The sequence below is a fragment of the Tympanuchus pallidicinctus genome, unplaced genomic scaffold (assembly GCF_026119805.1).
Source record: "Tympanuchus pallidicinctus isolate F22 unplaced genomic scaffold, pur_lepc_1.0 scaffold17, whole genome shotgun sequence".
NCBI lineage: Eukaryota > Metazoa > Chordata > Aves > Galliformes > Phasianidae > Tympanuchus > Tympanuchus pallidicinctus.
This window is the reverse complement of record NW_026294690.1, coordinates 14079011-14094005: the sequence shown is the minus strand read 5'-3', so window position 1 is coordinate 14094005 and position 14995 is coordinate 14079011. Positions and strand designations below refer to the sequence as shown.

Sequence of the window (14995 nt, the reverse complement as noted above, 5' to 3'; positions counted from 1 at the left end):
TCATGTAGGCTGTACTGACTGAGCCCAGTGGCCTGAAGTCCTCAGCTGGCTACTTGCCCATCACTCCTTCCTCCCCCAGAACTCTTTGTCCATCTGGATGCCCTAAATCTCATGCTGTGGTCCTCCTGCCTACCTCTCCATCAGCCTTGTCAGCTACACCTTGGAAAACTGACCAGTATCTTCTGTACTCAGACAGTGGGAATTTGTGAAACTCTTCACAGCAAGAAGTTCTGCTATCCCAATCCCAACGGGCAAACAACAGGGAAAGCCTGTAAGGCTGACAGTTTACACTCAACATTTCTTCATAGAGTACTTCCTACAGATATCATGTAGAACACAAGCCTGCAAAACTAAATCAGTCTTTCCAAGCTTAATCACTGTAGAGTTTTCTTTCCTTTGTCAAACTGAACCTCAAACTCAGCAAAATGTCCCACTGCTTGTATATCTCCCTTGTACTCCAGCACAGACCAAGCATCTCACAGATTTTGAAGTTTCTCACTATAGTCACAGTTGAATTAAATCCTGAGCAGCAAAAATCTGACAGCTGAATAACTTTGAAGTTTCAGTCCTCATTTTCCCTAGCCAAGCTGATGCTTGAATCAGTTACTACCACTTCTAAACACAAAAAGCCTTAAGGCTGAGGAAGGGAAGGGCCTTAATTCAATGTACAGAACGGTCTGCCTGATCCAATCTATCCCTGTAACAATTTCACCACTGTGAGCCTGCTAAACCTATTTTAAAAGACTTAAGGAACTAATGACATCCACCAGCCAAACAGTTCTTTCAGCAAAAGCTCCCTTCCAGACTTGTGCAGTGTGTCTCATCCAGCATAAAACTGTTTCCAAAGAGCCAAGAGGGGTCAGACTGTTACAGGAGGACAAACGTTAATGACATTTCAGGCAAGAAAACACAGGCAATATTTTCTGAAAACACATTAAGTCTCCTGTTGAAAGATGACTCGTATTTTACAATGTGCTCAGTCTCTTGGGGTTACATTGGCCCAGAACACGGAAATTTCAACCACGCTGTATTTTATCGAGTATTTTCCTTTAATTGATCCCTTAGTCTTTCCTACAGCCTTTTCCTCTTAAGAATTACTGGCTTGCTCACATACGGAGAAGTTCAGAAATAGCTGACAAACCCTGAACATAACCTTACACGGGAATAAACGTACCTTACTTCAAAGCCATCTCAGTCATTTTCAAAGCTGACTCTGGCAGAATATGTTGCAAATCAGGAAATATTGATAAATTATTTATTTCTCACTTACACTCATCAAGTCAAATTAATTTTTCTCTATAAATGTTTCTTGAGCTACAAATATTTTTAAATCAGCTGAGTATCAGTTCTGGGATGGCAGAGCTAAGAAAAAAAAGATGACAACCACTACCAAGCTTCTACCCTGCAAGTAAAAGCAGCATGTCCTTTTGGCCTGGAACTGAATTGATAAGACAGAGTGGTCTGGAAAGGGCAGTGGATGAAGAAGAGGCAATACATGCAATTAAATGCAGCATACAAAAAAAGATCAGCTGGGTAGCTGGTCAGATGTTTGACAGCTCTTATTTTGCTGTTTCAGACTTTAATTGTGTGATGAATTTGTTGGCAGCATTTGTGAATCCATGCCTCCATTCGTCTTTATTTACAACCAATTTCCAGATGCAGTTTTAATTTGAGTTCCCATCCACTCTGCTTCTTCTCCCCTTGCTCTTAATGGCATCAGTCTCACAACCATCTTCCAACCATCGCTCAGCTGTGCTTCTGCATAAAAGCCTGGCAAAAATCCTACTGCATCTGTATGGCAGACCCAACCTCACCTAGATTCATTTATGAATATCTCAAAATCCATCACAGTTAATTCAAGACCACATACATTGTGCATTCCCCACCACTGCTTGTCTTGCCAGGGTCAGCACGTTCCACTGCTCAGTGTCTGCATGCAGCCAGATGTGTACAGCCCAAAGACTCGGTCAGACCCCAGGTGACAGGCCCTGAGCATTGAAAATAGCAAAACAAAACACACACGTAGTGCGGAACTGCTGTCAAACACTGATTACTTTCCAACTTTGGGTACCTTGAATACTTCAGTCTGCCAGCCCATACTAAACTGGCAGCAAGGAGACAGAAAGCAGAAAAAAAACCAGCTTTTGTTCATTTCTTAGTTCAGTTCCTAGAAAAATGATAGTTAAAAATTCAAAGCCATTATCCCAAAGTCTAGACACATTAAGTGCTGAATCACCTCTTTGCTCCAGCAGATGATTCTTGACTTAGAAGCAACTCTCCCTCGTGTCCAACTCGCTTGTTGAACCGAAACAGATGCATCTTCCAACACGTTCTCTTCTGGAGTTTCAAACTGCTAAAATCTTAGCTCCATGTCTGATGTGAATGGCTGCGCCATCTCTGTCAGATTGGACTCCCAGAAGTTGGTCTTCTACAGCTTACAGTGCTGCAGACACCTAGCTAATTAACCTGCAGGAGAGGCTTTTGTGACATTGATCTCTGTGGATTTGTCTGGCTCATGCTTTTGTGTTCTCCTCAGAATGGGCATTAATAGCAACTCTCCCCTCTGACCTACACAGCCAGTCTAATAGAATCCACATCAATACACTTCTAGAACTAATTAATAGATTCAAAAACTTAATGCCACATCAAAGGGAAGAAGAAGGGGCTAATAAGTGGACAGAGAGATGGCATGCCTTTATCGCGTCTAAAATGCATCTTTTTTTTCAGAAACAAAAAGACTGCAATAGAAAACACTCACTTCTTTTCAAAATATCATTCTACAGAACCGTGATCTACAAACTGTACTTGCTTACATTTGGGCTTGTTCCTTCTAAGAAACAAGTTAGGACGAGTAGGGGAAGCTAGCTGAATTCCCCAGAGAGCTAATTCCTGCATGAAGAAGCCTTTCTATTTGACACATCTCAAAAGCAGATAATACAAATCCAAGTTATTAATACTGAGGGTCAGATGCTAATCGCAGATGAACCACACACTTTGCTCTTATCACTGCAGTACTGCAAATGGCAGCAATCTGGAATAACACAAAGGAGATCGGGATTTCACCTTGAAATACACGTCCTGACTTTGACCTGTGGAGCCACAAAGCGACAACGGCACACCTCCCAGCTACTTATTTAAGCAGAAATGAGACAGTGAAATGGATACATAAATACATGCCTAAGTTTTAGTTACTTTTCTCTTGAGTCTGCTGCTGCTACTTTGTTTATTTTATTTGAAGTATGACAAGTCAGCCATTCTCATGGCCTCACCCCAGCGAAAAGACAAACTTCTGGATGTTTCAATTTAAATGTATTTAACAATCCTTCACTTCTCAATTCTGGAAAAACAGTTAAGTGTGAGGCTAAGCCATAATTCTTTATGTTGAAGCCAGCCAAGTCCATCATTTTTGGAGGCAGCAGTTCCTACCTAAACATTCAGAGCAGTCTCTGAACACAACTGAGGGCTCCATCTTTTCCTATGAGCTTCACGCTCCAGCAAAGCCTGGAAGATAGCTTGAAGTACAGCGATCTTGCAGTCAGACCAGAAATGCCTTTCTGCACCTGAAAGCTTGTCCAGTATTTACATGACCTGTGGGAGCACAGTGCACAGACATCGAAGCAGGATGGAAACAAGAGAGCTGATGAAGCCACAGCATTGGGACTACATCAGCTTAAAAATTAACAAGCAAATCAATGCAAGCACAGACTCACTAATATGACTTGGAAGCTTTCAGGGTCTAAGCTACTCTCTGTCTCATGCTATCACATGCTGTGAAGGCACACCACCTTAGTGCAAGCAACCCGGGATTTCACAATCCTTGGGGAAGTCAGAAAAACAGTAAGATCAGACCTGATGCTCATAAGCCCCGAACTTTCACCAAATATCCTGCAAAGCTCAGATCGTAACCATAACAATACCTAAACATTAGATGGAAAAGGCTGCTGTCAGCTTGCTTCTCTAGAACGTGATCCAAACGACTTTATTCTCACCTCCATGGAAAAGCCAGCAGGATGTAAAATTAACTGCGCTGAATCCAAGCACTTTGGCACTCATGAAGGAAACCTCATCAGCCAAACTGGGACAACCTTAAACCTGTCCCATAAAACCACATTTGTAGGACGCTGGTGAGGGCAGGCTCATTGGCAAAGAGAAGTCACAAGGGTTTCTTGTAGTTAATAGCATACACTGCCATCCTACCCCAAAATTAAAAACAAAAATCTTTACAAATTTCATTAACTCAGGATCTGTAAAAAGCACCCTGTTACTATAAAACAGAACACAGGGAGGTTAAAAACACTGCTCCTTCCCAGAGTTATTCACACTGCTTCACTATATGAAAAGTAAAATTTTATAACATCTGGTTTTCCTTTCCACCCACTATGATATCATGTTTTCCAAGCACATTTTGGCAGCTCACTGTAAAGATACAGGCAGACTAAACATGGAGGACAAAGTCAAAAAGAACCTAAATAAATAAAATTCCAAAGCCCTGGATGCAGTGTTTCCTATCTCCAAATTTCAGTTAGACAAGCAGCATACTAAGGGTTCCCTCCCCCTCCCTTCCAACTTTGGTAACTCTTGTATTCCTCAACCTTCACTCTTCCTTGAAGATACACTGCACGTGCCTCCTCTGGAGTTTTAGCTGTGTCTTTTTCAGTAATTTCTCAAGTATTATGAGATATAATTCCTCGCTATATAAGTGAGACTCAGTTAAAGGGAAAAATAACTGTTTAACAGGGTTAGATGTTGTGTGTACTTTATCTCATTCCTGAAGCTGAAACATTATTATCATCATTGTCACATTACTGACTGTGAGCAACAGCAAAGGGTAGCTCTGACTTTAAATAACAACTCCCAGTTAACTGATTTATCTCATTATTACCATGCTTTGATGCAGCACTTTCTATATCCTCCATTCCCTATGTTATTATCTTTAGCTGTGCACATATAAAACACAAATTAGTCAGCATTAATATTCTATAACTAAGCTTAGAGGTATGCTGACATTTTACTAATGCACAAGAAGGTAGCTGACTCATTTATGCTTGCCAGGGAATGACCTGCAAGCCTAGAAATCCATTTCTCAATCCTAATTTCCCTGTTTTGTAATGAAAAAAATTTGGAAATGGAAACAGACATCTTGGGAACCCTCACATGATTGAGTCTTTGGCTTGTTATTTGATATAAATTGCTTTGAAATATGAAAGTAATTATTAAAACATACGAAGGAGGGAAGGTTTGTGTTCACCAACAACAAAGAAAAGCTGACAAACTGATAGTCCTAGTGGTTATGCCTCAGTTAAAGCTGAATGACTGATCAACAAAACCATAACTTTCACACTGATGCAACCTGGAATAGTTTATATATATATTAATATATGTATATATATATTTTAAATATATATATATATATATTTAAATTAAAATATATATATATATATATATTTATCTTGATTTATCAGTTAAGACTTTCTATAAGAGCAAATGTAATAAAAATAGCACTACACAAGATCTTATGTTTGTTGTAGCAAATCTCTAAATCCCTACCTCAATTATTTTTACAGCTCAGTTCTCCCATCACATCAAGTGAAGAAAAGCAAGCAAAAAGCAAAACCTTATTAGTTAAGAAGTGGCTATTACAACCCCATGATTTCCACACTACAAAAATCAGACTACCATTTTAAAGGCTATCATTATACATTTCTCTGGCCTTGGGGTAGCAAGAGACAAACAGATGAAGTTCAGGTAAAGGCAGCCCCGAGCAACTCATTTAGCTGTGCTGCATCTCAGTTTGTCAACCTGAAAATGAAAGCAGTACGTGCCTGATGTGTAAGGAGAACCCAGACCACCCTGGAATGTTCAAGCAACAGGTTCTGTAATTGCACAAAGAAGTTGTCTGCATGCAACTATTCTTTGGTTGATAATTGAATTATCCAGTTTTGGTTCTCTTACAGAACACTCACAGAGAGGAAATATACTATAAATAATCCACTTGCAAAAGATGCCAATTTTATCACAGATCACTGGCACATTTTCATGAATCCAATCATTTTATTCGATTCCAAAACTGCACTCTAGAAGCTTAAGACCTCTTAGATCTGCTGTTCCACGCTGTTTCAAGCAAACAAGGAATTTCAGAGCTAGGCACTATCATATTCTTGCTGATTCCTAACAGCCTTTATCGGATTTCCACGGGAATAAAGCCTGTGCAGTGCCTGAAGATAGAAGTTAAGTTAACAGAGCAGACTCTCAGCAAGATAAAAAGAATCTGCCCTAGGAGACAACACAGATGTATCCCACCGACCCCTCAATCTATGATGATCTACCTACTCCTGCTCATAATCACTACCAAAGCAGTATGCTGCATTCACCTGTCTTAATGAGCCTGGTACGTTAAATTAAGCTCACTGTCTAAGACCGATCCAATGTGATCAGTATCATTTCCACAGAAAAATAGAAATTACTTGGGAATCAAAATTGAAACCATGGAGAGTAAGAAGAGTTGAACCACATCTCGTGGGAAGCAGCTTTGCCAGGCTGCTATTAATTCTGTAGAGCTCGCTGTCCTTCCTGAAACCGGTGGGAACACAGCAACTCACACCCCATTTCATCACCATAATGCCAGGAAACACCCAGAGTGACAAAAGCAGGAACAGGGAGTTGGACGGTGCTGGCAGGGACAGAAGTGGACTGTTCAGAGCTGAACACCCAGCCCCAACACTGCCAAGGCACTGTTCCAAATTTGCTGTTAAAAACAAGAAGGATACCTAGAGAAAGAAAGGTTTTGCTGATTGTGGAAAACATTTGATTCAGCTAACGCAAAGCAACTCTGCTCTTTTTGTCTGCAAGAAGCAGCAGAAACAGCTCAGAAAAAGGAACAGAAACTTCAGAAATAGATTTTAAAAATGCAATAATCAAGCTAGTCTGTGAATTTGGCCTCAAAGGAAAGGCAGCCCCTAGGCTGCAGTACAGAACAGCGTAAACCAATAGAGAAGCCTGCATCTGGATCAGGCAGGAATGGAAGCTTTGGTACTTTTCAATCACATTAAGAAGCATTCCACACTAGCTGCAGACTGCAAAGGAAGTTTCCTTCTGTTACTGAATGTCACATACCAGCTCTTGCAGAGCTTTCAGCTCTGTGGCTCTATGGACTGTCCAGTCATCCTGACATGGCACTTTGCTCTAAGACAGGCTCTGTCAGGAAAGCATTACGTATTATTTGGTAAGTGAAGTTACGTAGCACCTTATGGTTGTAAAAATAAAAATCAACTGATGCTGAATGGCTGTAAAACAAAAAAAAAAGCCTTCCAGAAATTTAATGCTGATGCATAATCACTACAGCGTGAAGGTACATTCATATTTCAGATCAGTGCAAACTTTCTCCACCTACTGGCTTAGCAAAGTTCACCAGTAGGTCTACTAACCCATACATATACTCTGTCAGAATTCTTTCAAATGCCAGAATTTCATTAAAAATAAATATTTTTCCAAGAACTCTCAAGCACCTGTATGTCAGCACTCCAAAAAGACATGGCACCAAACCTCAGTTTTTATAGCTGGTTTCCACTCCTCCCATACAGGCACAGTACATGAACTTCTTTCTTACCACTTCCCCAAAGGAGGCAGCCACCATGTGTGTTATTGGAGTCAAGTATGATGTAGAGTCATGGTGCAGCACAGATTTCACATTCTCATAGGTGATAAAAAATGCAGCAGCTGAAATTTAAACATACTTAAAGTCATTTAAGTGTTCCTGCATTCCTTCATTACAGAACTAGTACAAAAACATTTAGAGGTTGATTTCGTCACCTATTATTCTAAAAACACTTTTGAAAACAGGGTATTTACTGCTCCAGAACAGTACCAATACATAAAAGCAATCTGTAGGGAAATTCCTTCAGAAGTTTATGCCCCCAGTCATGATTGACAAACCCCCTTTGATGTCAAAGGCACCTACTGATCTAAGAAGTGCCAGAGCTTCAGGCAGAACTTAGAATTAAGATAAGGAAAAATGCTTTAATTAGTCACAATTGTCCAGCAGGTTTTGATAGGTCGTATCTTCCATGTTTTCCCACATAGGTGGGAAGGGCAGAAAGGAGATTGTTCAGTCCTGGTTGAATTGGATGGGTGACCTTTAAAAAGCAAAAAAGCCACCAAAGTGTTTGATGCAAGCATCTGCTATCACACAAAACAGTTTCAATGGCAGTTTTCATTAACTATTTCCGAGCTGTGATCAGATCAATATTTTGTATCTTAGCTCCAGAAATAAATTCTTCAAAGCTTCTGAAGGACTCTCAAAATTCCTGTCCAGTGGACAGGAAACATAGAAAACTAAACCGAGCATAGGAACATAAACAGTGTTTATTCACAGCAACAGTCAACTACAAAGGTACTTGTACCCTAGGGGTTACTCCTCCTAAAGACAATTTTGGTTTTCAGTCATATGCTGGAAAGATAAAACCACAGTTCAGATTTTGAAGATGTAAATCCTGAAAAAACTGACATGTCTTGCGGGGGAACAGATTTTAATTGTGAAGAAGGACTACGTGAATTGCCTTCTGCTAATCAAAAGATGCTTATCACCTCAAAAGAAGATAACAGAGCAGACAAGATAAAGAACTGAATTTTTTATATCATCTTAGGAAGGACATCAAACATCTGAAGGTGTAAAGGGATTTGTCAGCAAAGTTCTCCTAACATTTACTATTAGCAGCATAACTTGGTGGTTTTTCTTCCTTCGCTACAAAGACAAAATGGACAAAGGCATTATGAATTTTAGATGCTTTTTCTCTGCAGGGACAAACATTTACTTTTTTAAAGTTTCAGTTTCAAAAGAATTCCTGGTACCTTCTGATTTTAAGTGATATTGAGCTGTTTCTTAGGGAGAAAAAAAAAAAAACATGATATGCATAGCAGCCCTGAGACATTTAGTGTAAAGGCCTCCAGTGCTCAAGCACTTCACGATTTATTCAGATGAATTCTGATGCATTTCCCATGCTGTCATGACAAAACTGTGCAGGGCAAGCACAGCTCATGTCCTGGCACCTCAAAATACCCTGATTAAGTAGGAAGCAGCACATAAGACAAATCCAGAAACACTTCCAAAGACTAAGAGACTTGCAGGAAAGCACCAGCAACATTTAGCACCAGCAGTTACGTACTACTTGCCCACATGCCAACTTCAGAGCTCATTTAAGATATGCCTAAAGCACTGGGGTATACCAATCAGTCTTGTACGTAATACTCTCACCACACTGAGGTTTATAATAGTAGGACTGATGCAGATACTTAACACAATAGAAAACACACATGAGGAAAGGACCAAACTGAACCCACATGAGAGATGTATACTGCCCATGACATAAGTAAGCTACTTCAAATCCAGCTACAGACTCCAGATCCCACTCACTCCCTGTCAAGAGTCACCGACAGGGAACTATTCAAGTCAAAGCTTCCAGAAAAGTTAACTACAGTGTGAAGCCAAAGTGGATTAATTAAACTACAATGAAACCCTCAAATATGAATTGCATCTTTGCAAGCATTCCTGTTTGGGCAAGTTCCATGCTGGAATACAGCACTAAAGTCAGAAGCATAACAGAGTGAGCATGCAGCAGCCTTCCTGCTAGGCAGGCTCAGAGAGTTTCTCAATGTCATACAACTCTAAAGTCTGCACTTCACAGCTGGATGTTGTCTCACAGAATCCAAACAGTCATCTGCAGGAGAGGAAGCCACAGACACGAGCATCCTATTCGATGCAAGTACCCACTCTGAGGAAGACAAAGCATAATCCAAACAAAATTTACCATTTGGAAAGGATCCTATAGCAGTGGAGGGAACGCCAGCATAGATGCCACGAAAGCCACCAGCTTTCCTAAATCCTTGGGGACTTTGCAGTCTGGTTTTTACAGTATCCAGAGGAAAAAGGATCAAGTCGACAAAGACGCCAGCAATTCCACCAGCCTTCATGATAAAAATCAGAGAGTAAAGTACATTAATGTTCACAGGAGTTAAGTTACAGAGCTTACCTAAGCAACTGAGGCACACCAAAGCCAAGGTACTATTGAGTATAGTTTCTGAGGTCAAATTATAAACCCAGAGCCTGTAAGATCGCTAGCTATAATAAGAGAAAGAAAAGTCACAGCATTTGACCACTTTGTGGTAACTTTGAAATAATCTCATTATGCTGAAAAGCACAAGCAACCAGTGCACCATTTATTTACCACACATAAAATCAAGACAGTAAGTGCCAGTTATCAAATTGCCACACAACAAAATGACCAATGCCTCTAGGAAGCCATGTGATAAGATCACGGAAAACAGAAGCAATTCTGCTTCACCTTCACATTTCCTAGCCAATTTCTTCATTTATGGCATTCCTGCTCAATTTCCTTTGCTGAACAAAGCATAAAGTAAAACTACTTTATTTTCTTCTGTTGACAAAAGCATACAGAAAAAGAAAAAACATGTTTTCACAATCATAAGGAAACATGTTATTTCCCAAAGCAATTCTTAATACCAAACTGTAAAAGCAATTTCAAATAAAGCTCAATCTTTCTTAGAGCCCAAGTCTCTAGTTGACTTTATTTATAAAAGAGATTCCACAGACTGTGACTGATTGGTAAAGAATTACTTTCCAAAAACAGGAGGAAGGGACTTGAATAAATTGAAGAACTCAATTAAAATAATTTTTAAAAATAAATCACACTTCTAGTAAGTGTTATTTATTCATTGTGATTCGGAACAGCATAGTTTGCTGAAGTAGTGCAGCACACAAGAAACAAGCACAGATTTCTAATTCTACCTGAAAACAAATTATTTTGGACTCTATTTTATTTCAGTGCCAACAAAGGACTCCGAGAAGTATCTACCACTGGAGTTCTAATCAATAAGTTAATTACTCTTCTAATTACTTAGCTATTTTGCATGCATTGATTTTTCTTCACTCTTTTTCATCAAAATCCTCATCTGCTCAAAACACCATTGATCAGATTTAATCTGACTTCACCAAGCCACCTGCTAACCATGAATCAAGTGATTGCTTCCTCAGATCCCCAACTTCTGTATGGCCAATGGCACTTAAATCCAAGAAGCAGATCACAGAGCACTTGTGGCAGGATGACAAGACCTACTGCAAAACAGCAGTGACTTTAGTAAATAAAACAAGCAAATTGCACCTCCTTCCCTGCCTCTTAGCAACACTAGTGTTGAGAAGAGTAGAACAGCATAAAAAACCAAAACAAACAAGCAAAAACCACCCTTATGAGGAGCTGAGCATCGCCATTAAAGCAAACTCCAGCAACATAGGGTGAAATCAGGCCCTAGAAATCAGGCCCTACGCGCAGCCTGCAGCGGCCTAGAGACCCTGCAGAGGCGTCACCATGACAACACACAGGCCCCGGCCCAGGCACTCACCGCCAAGGCCGCCCAGGACTCCCGCGGCTCCATGCACGGATGGCAGCAAGACGTAGCAACGCAGCGTGGCACGGAGAGTCTATTTCCACCAGGGACAGGACGGAACTAAACCCTCTGCCCAGCCGACCTCCAAGCACACATGGGCGCCGCCATCTTGTTGCCCCCGGGCCGTGGTCAGGTGGGCGTGTGTCGCCACTGCGCAGGCACCTGAATGCTGCGCATGCGCACGGCGGGAAGCGACGGTGCAGCCCTTAGTGCTGTGCCCTTCGCGCCCTTCTGTAGCGTTGGCCTTGCAACCGCTGACGGCATCCTCGGGCTTTCCGTGGAGCTGTTCTGCAAATAACAGATCTGAGCAGTGTGCATGGAAACAAATGAAGCCTCTGTCCTGGGGTTCATCTCTGCCGCATGGCTTTGCGGGAGCCCCTTCCTGGGAGCTGTGTTAGCATTCCCTGCAGGGAAGATGCTGATCTTTGCTCCTGTCCCATCAGAAATGTTTCTATGTTTTGCGTGTGTTTATGAGACATCTCCTCTTCACAAAGAGCACTTAAATTCACAGTGTCTTTGAAAGCCTCCAGGAGGATTCTGACGCAAAGTCTTCATATAGTCCTCACCCAGCTGGAAGCCATGCTTGAAATTATGGGAAATACAATTCCAGGAGAAGGAAAAGGGGTGAATGCTAGAAAGCATTACACACACTGTGTTTAGAACTGGAATCACCTCCTGGTTTCATAGCAGGACCAGTGGACTTCTATGACTATGGTAGCACTCGTCTATGTTACGGCTGCTTGACCACCATTCTTCCAACACATGAATTCTAGGATGGGTTTTCGTGTCACCCTGAAGCAGTTTGCTGTTCTACGAGTTACTTCTTGAAAACTTCGGTTCTGATTCTTTTGAGAACAGGAGCCACAGTTACTTGTATCAGCTACAGCGCAGGGAAGACTGGACTGAGCAGTTATTAGAGTGACACCCAGCAGAGTGCCTGGCTTTCTGAAGGAACCCTGCTGTTCAGATAGAAGTAAAAATGATCTGAAACCTACTGTTTCCAGCTGAGTTTCTGGCTAAATGACTAAATAAACACAAAAGCTGAAAGTTCTTTGGTTTCCAAGTCCATGTCTGTCATTAAATTAGGTTCTTCAGAGTGATATTCGGGGGGGGGGGGGGGAAGTAAATGAATCATAATTTTAGAGCTATCTCTATATAATCCATTGATGGCAGCACTTAAAATGAGACCTCATTCACCACGTGTCCAGGAGGTCTCTTGATACAAAGGCGCTTGGGGTCATAGCAAGAATTTTTTCACATTGTTCATTGCAAAGCTTTCAAATACTCTCAGTGACAGTCTCTTTTATTTATCATCTGTCTGAAGTTCTGAAGTTCTGCTGCTGCATCAGAGAGGCCACAACCTCCTGTTCTTCCAAACCACCATCCTTTCTTAAATGAACAAGTTCTGCTTAATGCTGCAGGCCAAACATTAATCTTTGTGCAAAAGTCCTTCAGTGGACTCCCCCTGAGCTTGTGGAGTAAGTTGAATGGAGAAAGAAATCCTTTCTTCCTTGTGAGAAAATACCATGGATACTGCATAGCATCTCTACTGCAAACAGAAAAGATGGGCTGAGTATAGGGAATGCATGTCTGCACTGGGCAGCAGACGTTACATACCCTGCTGTTGTAGGTCCTGCTTCCTGTTATGGCACATAAGTTCAGGTTTTTCAGTCGGTTCACCCACATGACTTTCAAGCACTGAATGATTTCACGCACTTTCTTCCTGCCTCTAGGATTTCTTTTATTCCTCTCCCCTTTTGCATTCTTAGTTAGACACTTAGTTAAACACTGCAGCCTAGAAGCCTCCACTTGCACAGCCCCTTTTTTATCTCCATTTTTATCCCTACTCCTCACTTTCTCTGGTTTTCTCATCCTGTGGTTGCATGCTGGTGAAAGTGCTTTTAAAAATGACCATTATGCCTACAGCACCTTACCTGCTTCCCTCAACCTTCGCAGCGTGTAAAAGCTTTGGTAAGAGATGAAAAGCTGTGCAATCACAGCGTGATAAAGAACAGACTGCAACTATGGGTGCCCTGAGTTGAATATGAGTTGCTGACACCACGGCTTATACCAAGTAAAACAGATCATAGGGAATGAGTATAAGGCACTGATATGTCCTCTTTATGGGCTATTTAAGCACTACTTTGAATCAGTTTCACATTATTAATCCTTCCACTGGTGGGTATTTCTGTATGAAAAGGCATGTATGTATGTGTATGTATTCTTTTCTCTGTACTTCCTCCTCTGTTTCTAGCTGCTGTAGGAAGTCTGACACTAGCAGCAAAAGATTTATCGATTTGGTCAGAACATATTAAGGCTGCTGAAGACCAGATGTTAAAAACAGACTTTTTGGCATATATCAGCCCCTGGAGACATCAGTCACACACGTGTTCCAGTTTATTTATTAAAGCAGTCGCTCTCCTCATTCTGTTCATTATCCTTCTCCTGGGCAATTCAGGCGCGGCCAAGCTGATCTCTTCCAGTCAGCCCCCTTTTGGACCGTTGGATTTGCTTCAGTTCAGACAACACCCTGCAATCTTCCTTCCTGAGGAACTGGGCCTATCCCACCGTTGTGAAAAGCAGATGGAAATTTATCTGCTGCAAAAAAATGTCCTGGCATTTAGTAAAAATAAGGACTCATAGATCCCTCTAATTTGATACCAAACAGGTACATAATTGGGCCAGGAAGGCCATCTGGAGGGGGATTTCAAAGATGTGCCCACATATGATACCCGAGGGGCTGCAGTGCTCTACAGGAACTACAGAATGACATAGGGGTTCTGTTAATTCAGATTCAGTGCAGTAAAATCTCAGAGGCAACCTAAGATCAAGTGTCCAGGTACAAGGAAGCATGCCCAGTGCATACCCCAGAACTGGTTCTTGCCTCCAGCTGCCACACCAGTGCCCCATGGCCCCTCTCCATGCTCAGTCATGGTACTACAGACATCAGTTCACTTCCTTGTCTGTTGCACGGGCTTCTGGATCTGTTTCCTTCAGAAAAATGAAAATGAATTCAATTTATGCAAACATCCCACCAGCCACAGACAGCTGGACCTGAATGGGCAGCATTTTTTCCATCCTCTCCCCATTTTATCAGTCTCCCTTTTACTGCCTTGATCTTCTTGCAACTTTCAGGGAAGGCTGTTTTAACGTGTATTTTAGAATCTCTTTTTTTTGCTCCTTGCATACCTTAAGCTTCCCTTTACACTTACAGTAGAGTTCTTCTTAATCTCTTCTTAAGAAATCTGGCTGGTTTTAGAAATTTTGCTGAAATAGTAATTGCAGAAAATTTTTATGGAAACAGATGGGGGAACCAGACAGGCAGAGATTTAATAACTTCTGTGAGTACTTAGCAGCAGAAATGTTAGTCCCCAAATTCATTAAGATAAAAGTGATTAATGAAGTTGTAGATTTTGCATAATGATAGAAAGACTTAAATTGTACAGCTTTCTGATGATCCTCATTTATTCCGCCTTATTGGCTGCCTGGACAATGAGTGGGCTGGGAAAGACACAAAATGTCCTTTTTAACTGCTGGG

At 41.3% G+C, this 14995-nt stretch overlaps 1 protein-coding gene across 5 annotated transcripts in view; it reads right to left on the bottom strand.

Annotated features, from left to right (window-relative positions):
• Positions 1–11584, bottom strand: part of SLC25A26 (solute carrier family 25 member 26) — an 83867-nt gene extending 72283 nt beyond the window's left edge. For all 5 annotated transcript variants that reach the window (XM_052678850.1, XM_052678852.1, XM_052678855.1 and 2 more), the window contains exons 1-3: positions 11413–11584; positions 9804–9960; positions 7607–7716 (exon numbers count right to left, since the gene is read on the bottom strand). In XM_052678850.1, coding sequence (XP_052534810.1) covers positions 7607–7716; positions 9804–9960; positions 11413–11445 — 300 coding nt within the window. In that variant the 5' untranslated portion in view covers positions 11446–11584. The remainder of the gene's footprint in view (positions 1–7606; positions 7717–9803; positions 9961–11412) is intronic.
• Between the last annotated feature and the right edge of the window lie 3411 nt (positions 11585–14995).